This window comes from Panthera onca, chromosome X (genome assembly GCF_046562875.1).
Source record: "Panthera onca isolate mPanOnc1 chromosome X, mPanOnc1 haplotype 2, whole genome shotgun sequence".
NCBI lineage: Eukaryota > Metazoa > Chordata > Mammalia > Carnivora > Felidae > Panthera > Panthera onca.
The window spans coordinates 83588758-83607882 of NC_138357.1; the positions used below are offsets into that span (position 1 = coordinate 83588758).

The window sequence follows — 19125 nt, forward strand, 5'->3', positions numbered from 1 at the left end:
GTTTCTATACACTGACTGTTGACTTGGTTGTCTCACTGTACTTTTATTAGTTCTAGTAATTTTATGCTATCTCCCCAAAAAACCCAAAAGCCTCAAACCTATCACCTTCATATAGTAACAAGTTTTCTCTTTTAGTATGTATCATTCATTTCTTTTCTCTTGTATTTGTTAGGACCTCTACTACAAATTCCAGTGGCAAAAGTAGTAGGTAGCATCTTGTCTGACTTTAGAATTCAATGGAAATGCTTCAGCTTTCCCATTATGACTTCTGGTAGATGATTCATAAATTTAAAGTTTGTTTTCCTATTTCTAAGAGTTTATATTAGTTTTTATTAATGTGCTGAATTTTATCAAATGCTTTTGAAGCATCATCTACTTGAGATATGGTTTCTTTTCCCTTTTACTGTTATTTGGGTAGCCAATGTTGAACTGTCTTACATTTTTTTAATAACATGAGAAAATTACTTATGTTAAAGAAAACAGGTTGCATGTCTCTATATGCATATTTGCAAAATGTAAGAAGAAAATATGCTCAAATTTTGAAGGAAGCTGCATCTGGGTAAGTTATAAACAGGTGATTAATATTCTCTTTACACTTTTCTATATGTCCTAGAATTTTCACAATACATGTTGCATTCACTACCCTACAAAAATGATTTTTAAGGAATCATGTACCTAAAAATAGCCTGAAACTTGAGTTACATTATTTGAGTTAACCATTCAATTGGCTTTTAAAAAGTCAGACTTACCAATTTCTTCTAACAAAACGTTCTAGCAATGGCTACCTCTCTCAAACCTAAGTACGTATCATCCTTTTGTCTAGAAACATTGGACAATAGTTTGGTTGAGTTGAACTTTTACATGAGAGTTCTTTTTGCCTTCAATTACAATTACTACCATCACAAGCCAATTACTGAGCACAGCGCAAAATACCTTGTATTTTATTCTGAAACTACTCTGAAGGTAGATATACTAAATTCCCAAATGAAAAAACTGGTATCAGAGCTAATAAGCAGGGACAAGACAAGACTCCAATCCAGATCTTTCATTGCACTATACCTCCCTCGTGAGTAGAATCTGATTCTGAACTTTCCAGAAACGAAGTTGTCATTTTTGAAAAAAGGGAGATTCTACTTTGTGAGTAGAGATTCATGCAATCTCTCACGATTACTTCATAACAATTGAGAATACTTCTTAGGTTTAGGGGGAACTTTGCTAATGGGGCCCCCATAATTCCATTTAATTAGGCCAGTAAACTTAGGGATTACTATCCATTTTGACAATGCAAAAAACACCTGTGGAAAGGAACTATATGGTCCAGTTTTGTGCCCTTCCACTCTTTACCCATGACTCACCTCTGCCAAGTGTTGCAGCCGGGTTAGCAGTGGGGTTCTCTTGTCAGATCCAAGACGTGTGATATAGTTTGATCTTTTGCTAAATACATACAGAAGATTAAGGACTGCCAGCACCACTTGCATATCAGAGGAAGCCAATAAAGTTGTCAAATGCTACAGGGAAAAAAAAGGGCAAGTTCATGGTATTAGGCACACTAGGCCTTGAAAACTTAAAATACCAATGTAGTAATAGATTTGTCAATATATACAAAGCTATTAAGAAGTTTAACAATACAAAAAAATTTATAAATATTTGAGCACCTACAACATGCAACCTCGTTCCCAAGCAACTTATAATCTGGCAGCAAGCCACAAAGTCCAATAAAAATAAAACGAAAACAAAAACACATGAGCAGCAGCTCAAAACTGCACAGGTGTCCCCACAAGAAAAAGAAATTACAAAAGAGACACATGTGATATTTTAATACATAGTGGAACTCAAGAACATTAAGTCTCCAGCTAGACTAAAAGAACTGTGAAAGAAAGATAATTTTATGCTCCTGTATTCTTTGAGATATAGAATAAATTAAAATGTAGGGTTCTCCATATGGAAGCTAAAGATATCAACAACAGCTGGTGATGGGGCGCCTGGGTGGCTCAGTCGGTTGTGTCCGACTTTAGCTCAGGTCATGATCTTGCAGTTCGTGGGTTTGAGCCCTGCATCGGGCTCTGTGCTGACAGCTCAGAGCCTGGAGCCTGCTTCGGATTCTGTGTCTCCCTCTCTCTCTGCCCCTCCCCTGCTCATGCTCTGTCTCTCTGTCAAAAGTAAACATTAAAAAAAATTAAAGAACAAAAACAAAAAAACAACAGCTGGTGGCACTTATGACTGTTACAGTACAGTGTATGTAACATTAACCCAAGAGTGACTGCTTTGATTTTTTAATAAAATCGAAGTCTATCAATATATTTAAGCATCTAGTCAGTGTTAAAATCAGTATGTCATTCAGATGGCAATAAACCTAGGTATTTCTGGTTGCTGATAATCCTGAAGGCCATGGTCTTCCTTTTGCAACTAATATATTTTATCTTTAACAGACTGCTTATCTGTTCCTCACTTAAAACTCTGGGTGCTATACTTTAGTTCAGTTATTCCACTTCTTTTCCCAAACCATTTCCTTTCAATTCTGTTTACCAAAGAATTAGAAAAATTAACACTAACAACAGGGCACTTAAGCAATGAGTAATGTGTCAAGGAAATCAAACTATTTCCAATAGTTTAAGTGGTTTGGGGCTGCTTTAATAATGAATGCGGAACAAAGATAAATTCCCACAAATTCCCAGGAATACTTCAATATATGTATTACATTCTCAATCTTATCATTGTCTTTGACACTGAAAACTCCACAGAGCTCCAAAATGAAAAGGAAAGAATTATCAGAGAGAAATAGCAATTTATTTCTAGATATGAGCGATTCTAGTTAAGAACAGATCACATAGGCTTGAACCTCTCATACCTCTATGGAACTGTACAGATGCCGGGAAAAGCTGTACTCAATGAGCAAGGCAGTGAAGTTCAACACAGCCAAGAGAAGCATTTTTAGTTGTTCTCTCTCTGGCCTATCACACACGAGCATCCATGACATATTCTCCACTGTTTGTCCAGCATCTGCCAGAATTCCATCAAAGCGGTCCAACAGATCCACCCAGTGATATAACTCACACTGGAGAGAGGAAGAGAAAGAGGAACATGTAAGAATAAGGTCGAAGTACTATGTGGGTACTTTGCTACAATGGATTGCTGAGCAGGACACCTAGACAAGTTCACTTCCCACCTTTGCTTCTCTTCAATCCCCCCACCAGTACAGAAATCCATATGACAAAGATCATACTCTGAGCCACATAAACCTGTAATCATTGTTATATCCATCAAAGTACATTATGTACAAACACCAGCAGACACCCTAACTAGGTCTTTAAAGGGAGAATTCTGGCTACCTTCTGAGGTCTACAAAACAATGACTGTCCCTGCCAGAATCCATTTTATCAAAAATGTTCACTTTTAGAGTTATCTAAAGAAGATTCTTTTAACTATCTCAAACTCCTACTGTCAGTCAAACTAAAGGAATTCTGTGGTTGAGATTCTTTATCATCACCCGTGTAAATGTTCCTCACCCTCAGCTAGCAAACTTTTCCTTTCATATTTTCTTTCAAAATTTCCTTGGTAACTATTCATAAGCTAAAAGCTACTGACCTAGAGCTATACTAGACATACAGCTTAGTAGATAATACAGCTTATAACTGTAGACATACAGCTTACCAGATACTAATTGATGAATGATGCTACCTCATTGTGGTTTCTCTTTCCATATCAGAACATACAAAATGATGTACTAGTCCAGGGAGCCCTGCCTTTTGGGAGTGTGGGTTCACATACCTTTCCAATGTTCCATGTTTTGATTTGCTGCAGTTCCAAGAGTAGTTGCTCATCATTACAAACTTTGAGTTTGTCTATTAAGGCTCTGCAGTCTGCAGGCTGAGAAAAACAGGTATTCACAAAAGGTTTTTTGGAGTAAAGGAATCTTTAAGCCAACACACTCAGCAATTTAGAAAACTGGAAATTTGCCAGACAGTCACTTGGGATTAAATGGAAATCTTGTAATAAAACCATCCATCTGTTCATTTTCATTTTTTTAATGTTTATTTTTTTTTGAGAGATACAGAGCATGAGTGGGGGAGGGGCAGAGAGAAAGGAAGACAGAATCTGAAGCAGGCTCCAGGCTCTGAGCTGTCAGCACAGAGCATGACATGGGGCTCAAACTCACAGCCCATGAGATCATGACCTGAACTGAAGTCAGACGCTTAACTGACTGAGCCACCTAGGTGCCCCCATCTGTGCATTTTAACTTGGATAAACTTGTACAATAGAAATAAAGGAAACAAGCTAGACATAAAAAAAAAAAATGAAGGAATCTGTACCACAGTCTGAAAGTTAACTAGAATACCTGATAAGAAATCTTGAAATCAGAGGAACACTGAACAGCCCTAGTGAATTCACAGTTAAAGGTGAAGATTGGCTATATTTTCCTACAACTATTAAATCCTCTTAACTGTAGGAGGGCCAAGAGCTTCTGAACACCGGGACTTCATTCTTATAGGGCTCCCATTGCCATACATTCCTGCTCTCTTTAACTGATGAAAGGCCTGTTTGTCAGGTAACAAGGTGTGGATTGACAGTTTATAGTAAAGTTTCTTAAAGCAGAGGAGGAAGGACAGGGAATGGGACATAGAAGTCTTCTATTATGGATGGCAGCTGGAAATGACTACACTTGCATGGCATCCTGAAAATGGGCCTAGATTTGCAACCAAACAAACCTGGGTTCAGTTCTTAGCTTGATGTTTACTAAGCTGTTTGATCATGAGCTACTCCAATCTCTCAGCCAGTTTTCTTACCAGGGAAACACACCTAATAACTACCTTGGTAATGTGAAGCTCAAATGTTTGCAACATACATAAAGCACTTATTTCACATAATAGGAGTTTAAATATTGAGACACAGCATACTACTTCAAAGAGTATGAGCTTTGGAATTAGACAGTTGGTAAGCTACCTCTTTGAATCTCCGTATCCTCTTCTGCAAAATAAACTAACATCACCTATTTACCCAGCAATGTCGTCATGAGATTTAAACTAGAGGTACCTTCAGTACCCAAAACAAACATGGAATAACAGGGGTTTCTCCCTCTGAAGTAAGCGTTATTAAGAGCTACCTCAAAGTTTTGTGGTGATTAAATGCATGTAAAATTCTTGGCATAAAATCCTTCCATAAACCAGGCCTGCACTTTCCTCTCCTTGAAGTCATATAGGTTGAGGGAGAGGTGATGAAGCAGGATAAACATAACATGGGAGTCTAAACCATCTACTCATGTAGTTCACTTGTGCTTTCTGAACGTACTGAAGTTTAGTATCAAATATACCACTTCAAATCTAATCTGCAGCTATGCAGAACCAATTTTATGATTTTGTGGGTTAGATTACACCCAATTCATGATGAACATTTGAATACTATAGTCACTTGGTATCTCATAATCAGGCATTCAGTTTTTATCAAGTTCCAGTAGCAAGCCTGAAACTGCTTTTCTGAATGTCAGAATACTTGTTGGCAGGTAACTGCATTGCCAAATTCTAGGAATCTTAGCTGCACTTCCCCTATCAGGGCTTGCCAGAGGCATCTTTGGCTGACACCTAAATCAGACATCTGGATCTACTAGGTCAAAATGTCCGCATAGTAGGGCAGCTTGCATCATAGCCTGAACCTTTTGCAGAATCTTTTCTAGATTCAGACTTCACTATCACTTTAGTGGTTATCCAGCAAATGAATCAAAACACCAAGCCCATATTTGATACATGGTGTTTCCAAAATCCAAAGAGAACCTCATACGTTGTTCCTCTGTCTTCATGGTGCATGGTACAAGGCGCAGCAATCTATCTCTACTTTAGAAGGGAAATCTTGACATTTCCCAGACCTCTGGACCCCTAGAAACTTTCCTGATGTGGGAGGCCCTCAAGCTTCAAAGGGCACTCTCTGGTACACAAATGCCTAAGGCATCTAAGGTACTTGTGTTTTCTGCTCACAAGATTCAGTCAGCCTAATGGCATCAATGTAATGTGCCAGCACAATGTTCTGTTTTATCAGCTGTATCAAGGTCCATAGTTTGCAGAATGCACCAGGGACAAAAGTGTATCTTTACCATCTTGTTCCTGCTGCATAAATGCAATAAATGCAATAATACAAACTGATTATTATTTTCCTTCTGGCAATACAAAAGAAAGCATTTGCCAATTCAATGGCTGTGTACTAATTGCCAAGGTTCACATTGATTTGCTCCAATAAAGATATCAAATCTAGGGGGAAAATCCTTTGCACAGCTGCTAATATACAAAGTGATCAATAAATGTCTTTCGTGTGCAGACACTATGGAAAACAGTGTGGAGATTCCTCAAAAAAATTAAAAATAGAACTACCATAAGATCTAGCAGTTCCACTTCTGGGTATTTATCTCAAGAAAATAAAACAATAATTTGAAAGGATATATGCAGCCCCAGGTTGACTGCAACATTATTTACAATAGCCAAGATATGAAACAATCTAAGTGTCCATCTTAGATGAATGGATAAAGATATAGTATACATATACAGTGGAATACTATTCATCCATAAAAAAGAACAGAATCTTGCCATTTGTGACAACATGGATGGACCCCGAGGGCATTAAGCTAAGTGAAATAAGTTAAAGACAAATACCCTATAATCTCACTTATACACAGAATTCAAAAAACAAAAAAAACAAAATAAAAACCCAAGCTCAATAGACTGGTGGTTGCCAGAGGTGGCCAGGAGGGGAAAATGGGTAAAGAGATCAAAAGGCATGCATGCATGCACAAATAAATATCCTTCTTAAAAATAATATCTAGTATTAACCACAGTACAGAGAATTGAGTATGTTGCTCAAGGAAACTAGGCATCTTTAAGCCTTAAAAATGTATGGTCTATGATCTAAACGTTCCAATTCCAGGAGTTCGTCCTAAGTAATTAATTAGTAGCTATCAAATGTTGTGAGCCAGAAATTTGTATATAGGTGTCACCCCAAGAACAAATCCCTAACAATCCATGAGGTAATAAAAGAAAAAAAATTTTTTTAATTTGCATTTCTTTGATTATCTACAACGTTAAATTATTCTAGAAGTTTACTGAATCTGTTCTTTTCTGAAATCATCTATGCCCATTTTGTCATTGGGATATTCATCTCTCCTACTGATGTAGCTACTAAAGATATTAACTACAGTTCACTGAACAACATGGGAGTTAAGGGTGCTGACAAACCCCCATGCAGTAGAAAATCCATGGGTAACTTTTAACTCCCCAAAACCTTAACTACCAATAGCCTACTGTTGACTAGAAGCCTTACTGATAACATACACAGTCAATTAACACGTATTTCTTTTGGTGTGTATATTATATACTATATTTCTACAATAAAGCTAGAAAAAACAAAGTGCTATAATTTTTAAGAAAATCATAAGAAATATACATTTACAGTACTGTATTTATTGGAAAAAGTCCACATATCAGTAGACCTATGCAGTTCAAAACCGGGTTGCTCAAGGGTCAACTGTATACTGGGTTACAAATATTTTCCCCAGCTTGTCATGTGCCTTTTTACTTTGGATATACTACTTTATGCTTCCATTATTTTTTCTCCTTTGCTTTAATGCTTGGAAGGGCCATCTCCATCCAAGACTAGGTAAATATCCATCTATATTTTACACCTATAATCTAGGTGTGAATTTCTTTTAAAAATATTTGACTTTTATCTAGAATTTATTTCAGTATAATAGTCCCCACCCCTCAAAAGTCAAACAATTGTCCTGAAACCATTTCTTGACTAATATTTCCTGTCCCTAACAACCAATAATTCCTACAATTATCATATGTTAAGTTCTTATGCACATGAATACTAGGATCCTTTTCTAGGTTATTTTCTTACACTGATGTTACTGTTTTAATTTGTGTCACTTCTTAAGACAAGGTTTCTATTTGCTCTTTAGTTTCCAAAATAATTTGAATACATAAATGTCAAAAATTCAAGATGCCCATTAAAAAATATATTTAAAAGTGGGGGGGCCTGAGTGACTCAGTCAGTTGAGCATCTAACTCTTGATTTTGGCTCAGGTCATGGTCTTGCGGTTCATGGGTTCAAGTCCCACATCGGGCTCTCTGCTGACAGTGTGGACCCTGCTTGGGATTCTTTCTCCCTCTTTCTTTGTCCCTCTCCTCCTTGCACTCTCACTCAAAATAAACATTAAAAATATACTTAAAAATCCAAGATGCCAAAACACATCAAAACCAAAATCAGATGTATCTGCAACAGCTATGAAAGTGAATATACTCATTATGTACGGCATTCAAGAAGAAACAACCTGACATTTCAACGGCAAACACAAAAATGTATAGCATGTGCAGACAACCAATATAAGGTCAATAAATTTGAAAATATATTTAATTAAGGCATGCAGATTAGAACCATTAATATTTCCCCCCCTTATTAACAAAAATTTAAAAGATAATCTGTAATGCTAGAGAGGGTATGGGAAGACAGCATTTCTCGCACTCATCAGTATAATACTTAACAAAAAGGGCAGAGAATGTCCATGCAATAATCTTTTAAAGACTAGAAGAAATACAGCAAACTGTTAATAGCAATATCCATAGTGATACTTGCCAGGTAGTTAGTTTTTAAAAACCAAGTGACCTGTATTTAGCAAATAAACTGATTATGTGCCAAATCCTTTGCTAAGCATCTGCCTCATACCAAGGAGGGAAGAATTATCAACCCTGTTTTACCACTGTGAAAACCAGGTGAGCAAATAAATGCTTAGCCACAAAAACTAGTAAGATTCAAACTCATGTCTAATTCCAAAGCTTGTGCTCCTTGAACAACGGGGTCTACAGGAGAGTCGTAACAAGGCAATACTTTCTTAACCTCAAAACGCAGTTTAAGACAGCTGATAGAATACTGGACTGAAGCTAGGATTTCTGCTGCTAGGACATGGTCACCCAACACACAGATTAACATAGGTTAAACTAAATTGTATGATTAAGAATCCATGATTTAAAAAAGCTACACCACTGGCCCCACAAGAAATCTAGTTAAGAAACATGTTACTACTTTAATTTTCCTGAAAACAAAATTGAGAAAGACCACACAAGTACAGACAGAATTTGAATCCACACCTGCTCTTTCCATTATACCATACTGCCTTTCAATGCATAAGAAAAGCAGCCAGAGAGCCTACTTCAGGTACATACAGCTACAACAGTTTAGTGTTTACTTTCCACTGGTGACTAGCTTATTCACTTTTTTCCAAAATTTTATTTAAATTCTAGTTAGTTAACATACAGTGTAATACAGGTTTCAGGAGAATTTAGTGATTCACTACTTACATATAACACCCAGTGCTCAACATGCCAAGCGCCCTCCTTAAAGCCCATCACGCATTTATAGCCCATCCCCCACCCACCTCCCCTCCATAAATCCTCAGTTTATTCTCTATAGTTAAAGAGTCTTTTAATGGTTTGTTTCCCTCTCTTTTGCTTATTTGCCTTTTTAAACAAGTGAAGTTCAAAAGCAAATACGACTTTTTCAAGACAACTTGCTGTTTTATTGCACTTTGTATATATAAATGATGATGTATTTGGAAGGTCAGTATGGTGAACTGTCTACAAGAACTTTTTCTAAAATGCAAAAAATAAGACCATACTTTTGGATACTTACAGCCTCAGTAGGTGTCTTTTTCAGTTTAGTCCTGTCTACTTTCATGTTTTCGATTTTCTGTTTTATGATCTGAAAAGAAATTCCCCAAAAGAGTGAGAATTTAAAGTTGCAATCTTGAGCTCTACATGCTCGACATAAACAAGATAGAATGAAGAGCATGCAAAATGCTTAAAGCAAAAACTCTGGAGTTATGATGATGCTATGTGAACTCACAGGCACAGCTATGAGGTAGGGAAGGATAAGGAATATCTCCAGATAAAACTGGCCCACATCCATATATTGCATAAGACTAATCAATTTAAGCCAAAATTAAAGCGCTTTTTAAAAACAAACCTCTCAAACTCATAATTGAAAATAAAAGATCACAATGTTTTTAACACACCTCAGGATGGAAAAATTCACCATATCCTTGCAGTTTTCTGGAAAACTTAGCAATTCTACTTCTGGGAATTTAGCCAAAGAAAATCATGAGGATGCACAAAATATTTAACCATAAAAACCTATACTCCATGACCATATGTAATAGTGAAAAATTGGAAAAGAACAAACGTCCAAAAAGGATTGGTTTAAAATGAAATATTGCACAATTGTTATAAACACTGCACATAATTATATAACAGAAAGATGTTCATGGTGAAATAAAAATTACAAAACAAATAGTATAAACCTATCTAAACCACTTAGAAGGGGTATGCATCAAAATGTTAACTCACTGCTGACCAAAAGGATTATGTAGATGCATCTTTGTATCTTTTATTGTTTTAACCAATAAAAATATATTAGTTGTGTTATAACAACAAAGGCAGCATAATACTTTAATTTTTAATTAGAAAATGAGATAGAAGACTCCCACTAGAAATTTCCTGAGCACAGAACACAATCATTTTACTAAGATCTTTCAGTTTGGAAGGCACAAAAATGGGTAACTCCTAGTATAAACCTACGTGATCTTTCATGGCAGACAGGTCCCTCAAGATGCTCTGACCAAGGCACAAGAAGAAATAAAGGTTTCTCCCATTAGCAACCAGGACACATGGACAGAGGTAGAGGTGAACTGAAAGCTCTTTATATACCAAAGATTCTCCTGATAATAATGTATCTGCTACATAACAGTAACTGAAGGTGAGTGTCCCTTCCCCAAGAAGGCTGTCATAATATAAAGCTGACCAAGCACAGGTATAAAATTCAGGCAGCTTCGGGCCTAGATTTAGTCCAACATACTCAGTAGTGTGGAAATAAAGTGTTATTTGCCTACATGGTCGGTATCTTTTCAACCAATGGGCATTCAGGAAGAACTGATCAAACATCCAGAGTATATTCTAAAATGCATTCCTGGAAGAAAAAAAATGTTTTCCCTCTAAGGTTCACATTTCAAGATATGGGATTCCAAATTACTTTTTAAAAAATTACCTCAGCATCTAAAAAAAAATGAACCAAGTGCCAGCTGCCAACAACTTCCAAAATATCTAAAACGAGGCCAATAGGATTCTGGCAACAATCTGATCCATGTAGTAAAAACTGTAAGTGAGCTACTTATACTCAGTTTTGATTTTTCTCACAAAACTTCTCATACTCATTACCTAAAGCAAGTGGCTATCACATTACTGTGGCTGCAGTCATTTGCTGGGAGGCTATAAGACTAACTCTGCTGCAGGAAGTAGCAGCCAGCCCCAACACCATACAACCCAAATCACTGAATGCCTTCCCTTCAAAATTAGGAACAAAGATGTCCACTCTCACCACTTTTATTCAACACAGTGTTGGAAGTTCTAGCCACTGCAATAAGAAAAGGAAATTAGAGGTATACAGATCAGAAAGGAGGAAACAAAACTCCCTATGTGCAGATGACAAAGGATTATTTAAGTATAAAATCCCCCAAACGTACAAAAAAACCCCTCCCAGAATAAATGATCTCAGTAAAGTTGCAGGATATAAGATAAACATCCACAAATCAATCTATTTCTATATACTGGCAATAGACACATACACTCCAAACCTAAAAGTACACTACCACTCACAATTGCTCAAAACAAAACTTGAAATACTTAGGTGTAAATCTAACGAAGCATGTATAGGACTTGTATGTTGAAAACCATAAAATGTTCATTTAAAAAAAATCAAAGAAGGGGGCGCCTGGGTGGCTCAGTCGGTTGAGCATCTGACTTCAGCTCAGGCCATGATCTCGCCATTTGTGGGTTCGAGCCCCATGTCGGGCTCTGTGCTGACAGCTCAGAGCCTGGAGCCTGCAGCCTGCTTCGGATTCTGTGTCTCCCTCTCTCTCTGCCCCTCCCATGCTCACGCTCTCTCTGTCTGTTGATAATAAATAAACGTTAAAATTTTTTTTTTAAAAAATCAAAGAAGATCTATATATATGGAGAGATATAACATCCTCATAGATTAAGATGGGTCAACATAATAAAGATGGCAATTCCCCTCAAATTGACATGCAGATTTAATGCAGATCCTATCCAAATCCCAGCAAGATTCTTTTTTTTTTAAAATAAACTGAGATTATTCTAAAATGTATATGGAAAGACAAAGGAACTACAATAGCTGAAAGGAACTACGATAGCTTTAGTATTTTGAAAAAGTAGGAATCCCTCTCTCTGATTTTGACATTCATATGTATACCACCCTGTAATAATCAAGACAATATATGTAGTACTGGAGGTGGGACAGACACATGTATCAGTAAGAATAGAAACAGACTCATACAAATATGCCCAACTGATTTTTGACGCTTAAAAAGGCAATTCAATCAAAGGATAGTTTCATCACCAAATGGTACCAGAGCAAGTAGCCATCTATAGGCAAAAAGATGAACTTTGACCTAAGTCACATACTTTACATAAAAATTAACTCAAAATGAAACGTGATGATTGGGGAGAAAAGCAAACCCTTGTGTACTGTTGGTGGGAATGTAAACTGGTGCAGCCAATATGGGAAAACAGTATGGAGGGTCCTCAAAACATTAAAAATATCCATCAATCCACTTCTGAGTATTTAGCCAAAGGAAATGAAAACACTAACTTAAAAAGACATATGCATCCCCATGTTTACTGCATTATTTACAACAGCCAAGACATGGAAAAAACCTAACTGTCCATTGATGGATGAGTGGATACACACGAATATTATTCAGCCATAAAAAAGAAGGAAATCTTGACATTTGTGACAAATGGCTAGACCTTGAAGGCATTATGCTAAGTGAAATAAGTCAGAGAAGACAAATATGGTATGGTCTCACTTACATGCAGAGTATCAAGAAACAAAAAACTCCGAAAACACTAAACTCACAGAGAACAGACTATTAGATGCCAGAGGCAGGAGTGAGTGAAATGAGTGAAAGTGGTCAAAAGGTATGAACTTCTGGTTATAAAACAAATAGGTCATGAAGATGTAATGTATAGCATGGTGACTATAGTTAATACTGTATTATATATTTGAAAACTGATGAGAGCAGATCTTAAACTTTTCAGTGCAAGAAAAAATTATAACTAGACTTACTGTGATCATTACACTATATATACATATACAATCAAATCACTATGTTGTACACCTGAAACTATTATAATGTTGTATGTTGATTATCTCAATTTAAGACTGCAAAGTAAAAAAAATGGATCACAGACTTAAACTATAGAACTCACTGGGAGAAAATATTTTCAAAACTATATATAATATCTAGAATACACAAAGAACTCTAAAAATTCAACAAAAACCCAAACAACCCTCCAAAACAAAAGGAGGATTAGCTTGTAGCTGCAACTATATTTTAGCTCCAACTATTTTAATGGCTTAAGAAAATGTAGATGAGGTCATGGGCAAATATTCACACACATATCTCACTTTAACTACAGCTGTTTTGACTTAGGGTTCTGTACCAGTCAAGGGCCTGGGTTGAGAATAGACTCTGGCTAACTAAAGCAGAAAACTGATTTAATGGAAGGATAACAGACAGCTCAGGGAATCATCAGGAAGGCTTACTGATCCACATTCAGAAAATGGGGAGGAGCCAAGGAAGCTATGCAGTCTAGGACTACAGCCAAGGGACCTCCCACAGACACAGCTTAGCTGGGGGTGCCTCTACTGTCAACACCAGACTCTGGATGCCTAGAAGCTACCCCTGGTGGCAGAATGATTTCTGAACAGTCTCAGGTTATTTGCATCAATGGCTCTAGACACCAAAAGTTCCAAGTGTGAGCATCTGATTGGTAAAGTACAGGGGTAAGTCCAGGCCATAATTGTCAAGGTTCAGGGAGAGCAAGTATTTTGTTCAGTTTCCAGTGTTTGGGCTCCAAACTTTTCATAAACAGATTCAGATGATAGGCACCCAATTAAATAACCAGTCCAAAACAAATGAATGAACACACATGTTCCCCCAAACAAGTGCAATGTTAACCTGTTTCTATAATTTTGTTGCAAGAAACACCTATAGTTTGAAAAAGAAAGGTATCACGGTCCATGAGACATCAATTAAGAAAATTTCCCCCCTAGTTATTTTAAGCTAGTTTCACAGTGGAAAGGGAAAGTATTTTTTGAGCACTCACTATAAGCCAGACAATACTCAGGTTGGTGTTTCCTAAAGCATTTTAGAGCATTTTGCTCCATGAAGGAAGACAAGGTTTCAGTAACTTGCAAAATGTTACAAATGGAAGTACAAAAGGAATTTTCCTTTAGAATAGTTAGGTGGCTGACTTACGTTACTAATGGCTCCAAGAAACCTTGGGTAAAGGAAACTTACTAGGCCACAGAACAATTTTTTCAAGTGTTATCTACTCAAAGTCCATGAATGTAAGTATCCCAAAGAACAAACTTTGAGACATGCTGCCTAGAGTCTTCATATAATAGTCTTTCATACAATCCTCACCACTCAAACCAAGTTTTATCCCATTTACAGATAGAAAAACGAAGGCTCAGAGAAATTAAGTGGCTTGTCTAGCTAGTTGGCACCAAGATTTAAATCTAGGCCTTTTTGGCTCCCAAGTCCATGCTTTAATAACATGCTGTTCGCTTTACTAGTTTTATTTATTTTTTTAATGTTTATTTATTTAAAAGAGAGACAACAGGGGAGGGGCAGAGAGAAGGAGAGAGACAGAATCCGAAGCAGGCTCCAGGCTCTGAGCGCTCAGTGCAGAGCCCAATGCGGGGCTCGAACTCACAGTGAGATCATGATCTGAACTAAAGTCGGATGCTTAACCAACTGAGCCGCCCAGGCGCCCCAGTTTACTAGTTTTATTACAATAAATTCCTGCAGATGAAAACATGTATTTGTGACAGATTCTTCTACACTGTTAGATCCTATTCAGAAAATTACTGCAAGACAGGAAGCTGGGGCACAATGTGAGAAGCTGAGATACCGTCAAATCACACTAATGACCAGGGAATGAGTTCTACCTAATGCTTAGAAGTTAAACAAGTTAAAATCCTATTACATAAAAAAGCCTCTAACAAAAAGAAATTAGTTCTAAACAAATCTCTGGAAATGGCCTATTGCCTTTGTTGGTTCAGACCAGAACTCTGAGCACCAAGCAATCTTTACAAGTAATAAAGATTTCTTCCTACAATAAGGTTTAAAGATCAACTTTAAGGAAATTAATGAATTATTATGAACCACCATCCACAGCTATACATTACTTAACACTTCTATTTAATTAACCATTTCTTTTTTCCCTTCCTCCTTTCCCCCAAACTTCATTTACTTTTGAGGTTTCTAATCTTGGTTTTACAGGGTTTATTTACATCAAGGCAAGGGTGTTCACTTAATATATACTGAGGAGAAGTCACTCTTTAAAGGGCAACTCACTCTGTGTAACCACCTCCAGGTGATAAAATTTAGAATGACTTTCAATACTGAATTAGCTTAAAGGCAGAGGAGTAATTTCCAAGCTGGCTCAATAGCAGTTGAGTATAGTGGCAGGTTAGCTTACAATTCAAAGTATGGCTGAAGGATCAGCAGCACTGACATCATCTGAGAATTATTAAAAATGCAGAATCTCACCCAGAGCTGAAGAATCAACCTGTATTTTAATGAGATCTTCAGGTGATTAATATATTTAAAGTTTGAGAAGCACCAGATCAGAAAACAGGCTCAAAATTAGGAAACCCAGGTTAGAATCCCTGCTGTATCACTTACTCACCGTATGAGCATGGATAATCAGCCTCTGTGCACTTTTGTTTCCTCAACTGTGAAATAGGGATAACTGATCTCACTTCCATACTCACTTTCATCCAATCCATTCTCCAGAGAGCAGCAAATATAATCTTAAAACATAAGTCAACTCATGTTACTTCCTTGCTTAAAACCTTTCAACAGTTTCCCTAAAATTATATCCCAACTCTAACCATGAGTCTCAGGGCTCTGGCATGATTTAGTTCCTGCAACTCTCTCCAATCTCCTTTTTGCACTACCACTTTAGTCTTTCCATTTAGTTTCTAGAATGCTTTAAGTTCCTTCTGGCCTCTAGACCTTTACAACTGCTATTCCACTGGAATGCTTCTGCCCCAACATACCTATTCTTCCCTCAGCTAGTTCCCTTTAAGGAGTGACTTTAAGACCCAAAGTGGCTTCCCATGGCAACCCACCTAAAGCTGGTCTGTTATTTTTCAATTACACTACCTTGCTTGTTTCTCTCATAACAAGTATCAATATAACTAGTCTGACTTTCTACAGTATTAAGCTCTTGGCACGTAGCACAGCATCTTCCACATGATAGGTAGACAAATATTTACAGAATGAAGTTCATGAAAGAAGTACACACTGAGAATAAAAATCTGTGACTGTCAGCATATAGAAAGTATTTGAAGTCATGGGTCTGGAGATGATGACTTAAAAAGAAGGAAGGAAAGAGGCCCAGAACTAAGTTCCTACTTGATACAACATTGTTTTTTTTTAATGTTTATTTTGAGAGAGAGAGAGCTCACGCACAAGCAGGGAAGGGGGAAAGCAGAGAGGGAGAGAGAATCCCACACTGAGAGTGTGGAGCCTGGCGCGAGGCTCGATCTCATGAATGGCAAGATAATAACCTGAGCCGAGATCAAGAGTCAGACGCTTAACTGACTGAGCTACCCAGGCACCCCAATCTACCTACCAGAAAAGGCGAGGTTGGTGAGGTAGAAGCAAAACTAGTTCATTATGCTATCATGAAAGACAAAAGATGGCCAGACTGATCTATTGTGTCCAATGTCGAAATGAGGTATGTCCCGAAAAATGTATGTTGAAATTGGGGGTAGAGATAACTTGACCAACAATAGTTTCAGGGGGGATGGTGGGAAGGGAAGCCAGACTGGAGTGAGTCAGGGAACCAATGGAAAGAGAGGCAATACAGATGGCACGTTTAGAAAACTCTTCTGAAAAGGTTGGCTGTAAATGCAAGCAGAGAATTATGGGGTCACTGAAAGGTAGAGGGAAAGAGGAGGTAACAGAAAGAAAATCCCTAAGAAAGTTGAGGGTAGGGGACCCTTAAGCCTCTCACTATTTCACCTTAAAATAATGAACACTTATCTGGATTTTGAAAGCACAAGTACTAACGAGAATTATGACAATCCTCTCCCCAATCTCTTAATACTTGACTATCTCTGTATGTGCTTACATTGTACCCTGTACCTAACATGTCCCTATTAATGACAAAATGTTTGCCACAAGGGTGAGGAAGTTTAAAACAAGCATACACACAAAACCCCACAAACCTGGGAGCAAGATAAAAAAAAAATACATTATCAGTGGTTGCCTCTAGGTGGCATGATAACATGGTTTTTATTTATTTATGCTTCACGCTTTCCAGGTCCTTCCAACCTTTCTATAATCATGCATCCATTTACAGTAAGAATTTTCCTTTTGTACAATTTTTCTTAAGGTTGAAAACAGTGGCCCCTAATCCAAATGGCATGAATCAAATTAAGAACAATATCATCTAAACAAATGCCCTGGAGTGGCTGCTGCCTGCTCTTGGAGCTTCCTTCCTATACACTCTGCTGTTTAATCCTGGAGTTTAGCACACAGCAAGCACTCAATATTTATTGATTTAGTATTGGTAGGTTAAGAAATGCTTCAAACATGTATGGGAGTGTGGTTGAATCTGAGTCAGCCTAAAATTCCCCGGGAAATCATGGAAAAGCATTATGGCCGTTTGTAAACAAAAAATGCTTTAGAGAACCCTAACCTCCAATGTACCACAAAGCAAAAGCCTTTGCCTCTAAGAGTCTCTGAAAGAAAATTCAGGTGAGAGCTGCTTGGACCATCCATTATCTCAGAAAGCAGTGAAGTGAATCTTGAAATCCAGCCTGCTATACACTGTTTGATTAGGAAGGCACAGACAGCACATTAACCGATTTCTTAAAGGGGGCACATTTCCATCCAGCCTAGTTTCTGATTATTTATATTAATATCCATCCAACAAATCACAGAACCCATGTGTCGTCATCATAACATCAGCTAATATTTACTGACCACCTAACTATGCGTTATCTCTAATCCTTGTATGAAGTTGTAACAACTTGAAGACTGTTCCCAGTTTACTAAGGCCAAGAGTAGCCACGTACTCAGTAAGTGGTAGAGCTGGATTAAAACCAAATCTGCTCCACAACTCTATAGTATACAAAATGTCTATATACATAGTCCATCCTGCCAAACCCCTCCTATAGACACCAATAACCCTATCCTTGGCCATATAAATAAAATATGACCCTGAGGATTGCTGACCTAGATTTTATTGGACACTGATAGTAAAACGTAGTAATAAAGCAACCAAAAAATAGCTTTTATTCACTCAAGACAAATCTGGAAATTACCCTGGTTGATTCTCCTTCAAAATATAGTATTCTGTAAATACTATATACCTCAAGTAAGTGTATATCCTTGCTCTGCAGTATACTCAAAAAAATCTCTTGCAGGGATACCAAGGATGAGGAATCTGAAACCTCCAATACCGACTCTGGAAGTAAGAATGGCGTGTGAGAGGGTCACCTGGGTTGGCTCAGTCAGTGAAGGGTCCGACTTCGGCTCAGGTCATGATCTCATGGTTCGTGGGTTCAAGCCTCGCATTGGGCTCTGTGCTGATAGCTCAGAGCCTGGAGCCTGCTTTGGATTCTGTGTCTCCCTCTCTCTCTGCCCTTTCCCCCGCTCATGCTCTGTCTCTCTCAAAAATAAGCAAACATTTAAAAAAATTAAAAAGAAAAGAATGGTGTCTGAGAATGCATCCCCTACATTTGCTCTACCCTACAGCCCTGGGAAGCTGCAGACCTAAGAGTTATCCTTTTGGTCATTACTCCCAATTACTTAATAGAGACAAACTGGCATCAGAAAAATCAGGCAACAAAACAGGGCTCACCAAAGTCACAGATCAGTTTCGCCAGAAGAAAGGAAATGGCAGCATGCCAAGCAGCCCCTTCTTAGCATTCCCAACAATGACCAAAAAAAAAAAAAAAAAAAAAAAGAGTAATGCCAGCATGAAAATTATG

The 19125-nt window shown here is 37.5% G+C and overlaps 1 protein-coding gene across 12 annotated transcripts in view; it reads right to left on the minus strand.

Moving 5' to 3' along the window:
- The window catches only part of HUWE1 (HECT, UBA and WWE domain containing E3 ubiquitin protein ligase 1), a 168964-nt gene that overhangs the window by 127517 nt on the left and 22322 nt on the right, over window positions 1-19125 (minus strand). For 11 of the 12 annotated variants that reach the window (XM_081793318.1, XM_081793327.1, XM_081793329.1 and 8 more), the window contains 4 exons: window positions 9667-9735; window positions 3769-3867; window positions 2849-3055; window positions 1356-1508 (listed from right to left, as the gene is read on the minus strand). In XM_081793318.1, the coding sequence (XP_081649444.1) occupies window positions 1356-1508; window positions 2849-3055; window positions 3769-3867; window positions 9667-9711 (504 nt within the window). In that variant the 5' untranslated portion in view covers window positions 9712-9735. The remainder of the gene's footprint in view (window positions 1-1355; window positions 1509-2848; window positions 3056-3768; window positions 3868-9666; window positions 9736-19125) is intronic. The other variant, XM_081793326.1, reaches the window with a different exon arrangement.